This window comes from Phaethon lepturus, unplaced genomic scaffold (assembly GCF_000687285.1).
Source record: "Phaethon lepturus isolate BGI_N335 unplaced genomic scaffold, ASM68728v1 scaffold26485, whole genome shotgun sequence".
In the NCBI taxonomy this organism is placed as follows: Eukaryota; Metazoa; Chordata; class Aves; order Phaethontiformes; family Phaethontidae; genus Phaethon; species Phaethon lepturus.
The window spans coordinates 2458-4582 of record NW_010541603.1 but is presented as its reverse complement, the minus strand read 5'-3'; the positions used below and the strand labels follow the sequence as shown (position 1 = coordinate 4582).

The window sequence follows — 2125 nt, the reverse complement described above, 5'->3', positions numbered from 1 at the left end:
ACTCGAAGGCACAGTTCACATCCTCGGTGAAGTCCTGCGGTGCAAAAAGCCAAGCGCTCAGCTCAGGGCACTGCCGACACAAGCCCACCTTCCCCTCCCACACCGCCTTGTCTGTTAGAGGAAGGCTGTTGGGGCACAGACCGTTTCCTACCCCAGCCACCCTGACGCAGGTCTGGCCAAGGCACCAGCACTGCTGTGACAAACAGCTCACTTGTGCACACAACGCAAACCGCTCCAGTCGACTCACCTTCTCCCCTTGGGGATACTTCTTGAGTTTAACCAGGACCTGGGGGATCTGAAAGACACAAGGCACGGCTGTGACTGACCAAGGCAGCCCCCATTCTGCACTCGGGACCTCCCAACAACACAGGCAGCAGGGGCCCACACAAAAACACGCCTGCAAGCAGCTGCTCTCCCAGCGCGGGGAAAGGAGGGTTTCTGGAGCAGCCCATGGGCCCAGGGGACTTTGTGCCCCTGCCTCCCCTCTGCAGGGTCCTTCCGCCGTCACAAGGAGCTGCAGGGCATGGCCACCTCTCAACAGCCAGACAGGGCACCGCGGCTGTGGAGGAGCCCAGCTGGGAGCTCAGGGAGCTCTGAGCTCCCCCTCAGATTACACACAGATCCCTTTCGTCTGGTACAAAGAAAGGAGGTGAAGCAGACTGCTCTGGGGCTGCCCACTGCTGAGCTCTGGGAGCATAGGCCCCAGGGCTGCTGTGGCATCCTTCAAAGGCCACAGTTTCCCCCCAACATTCCAGGAAAGCCACTCTGCAAAACGAAGTGGGGCTGAAAAACACCCTAGACAGCAAAGCTGATGCTCAGCGGGTTGCAGGAGGGCTGCCACAGGCTCAGCTGGGGCGTGGGGGGACCCTGTGGGGCACGCTGCGGGAGAGAACTCATCGCTCTGCCAGGGTTCGGCGCTCGGTGGGGGCCGGGCGAGTGGGGAAAAGGCAGCGGCAGGCCCGGGGCCTGGAGCACTGCGCTCGCGGCAGGGCTGGGCCTTACCTTCAGGAAGGTGAAGGCTGTCCACTTCAGCTCCTCCATGCCCTCCGGGGACTCGATGAGGCCCACGAAACAGGCCTTCCAGATCTCCAGCACAAAGAGCGGGGAGGGGATGCGCTGCAGGGCACACAGACAAACCCCCTGAGTTCTGGAAAGCCAATAATGTGACTTCCCCAACCACAGCCAAACCCCAAACCCCCTGCGAAGGTGTTGATGGGCTCACACTGTTCCCCGCAGCTGTGCCCATACCCTTGGACAAGCATCAGCGCAGGGAGGACAACAGCACAGAGCTGCAGCGACGCCCTGGTCCTCCAGCCCCCAGGCCACCCTGAGCAGGAGAATAAGATGACACTTCTGTACCTGCATCCTCTTCACCATCATCAGCTGCTCCACCAGCGGCTGTGTCTCTCCCGTGAGGTTCATGGTCCCCTCCAGCAGCACCACGGCATGCACGGTGGGGAAGCCAGTCTTGTTCAGCTGCTCGGAGTGGACTGAGAGCATGGTGGGGATGCTGGGTGGGAGACAAGAGCACAGGGTCACTGGAGCCTTGCAGGGACAGATCCTTTCTCCTCCTGTCCCATCCTCCCTTCCTGGCCAAGCCCCTGACCTTTGCTGCCCTGCACCTCTCTGGGGCAGGACAGCCTGTGGGTCCTGTGCCCTGCAAAGGAGCCCTTGGGCACAGCCTGGGCCCTGGGAGCAGCTCTGGGGGGATCCAGGGCAGGGACAGCAGCTCTGGTGTGGCCAGGAGCCCCAGGGTCACCGGAGGACCAACGCCTGGGTAAGACTCCTTCACAGCAAGTCACCACTAGCCCTGTCCCCTCTCCTACCCCAGGGCCTCTCGCGAGCCCCAGCCCACTGCCGGTGTGGGGGTCCAAGCCAGGAAGGGACAGGAAAGCAGGGAGCCAGTGTGGAGGGAGGCAGGAGGCTCCCAGCCCCCAAAGCAGGGCTCAGACCCACTTCACCCTCCGAGCCCAAGGAGACAGCAGCACAAAGCTACCTCTTGATGAGGGAGACGCAGTCGTCAGCCTGGCTTCGTAGCGGGGAGTTGCTGAGGCTGTTCAGGTTCTCCCCCAGCTTGACAAGGGACTGCTCCACAGTGCTCCAGGAGGCTGGGGAGGGAGGGCGG

The 2125-nt window shown here is 62.5% G+C and overlaps 1 protein-coding gene across 1 annotated transcript in view; it reads right to left on the bottom strand.

Moving 5' to 3' along the window:
- The window catches only part of LOC104621334 (mediator of RNA polymerase II transcription subunit 24-like), a gene marked incomplete at its 5' end in the record, with an annotated part of 6104 nt that overhangs the window by 1781 nt on the left and 2198 nt on the right, over positions 1-2125 (bottom strand). Inside the window, 5 exons of the mRNA XM_010287791.1 lie at positions 1-34; positions 248-295; positions 1003-1116; positions 1360-1510; positions 1997-2108. The exon at positions 1-34 is cut by the window's left edge and continues 79 nt beyond it. Coding sequence (XP_010286093.1) covers positions 1-34; positions 248-295; positions 1003-1116; positions 1360-1510; positions 1997-2108 — 459 coding nt within the window. The remainder of the gene's footprint in view (positions 35-247; positions 296-1002; positions 1117-1359; positions 1511-1996; positions 2109-2125) is intronic.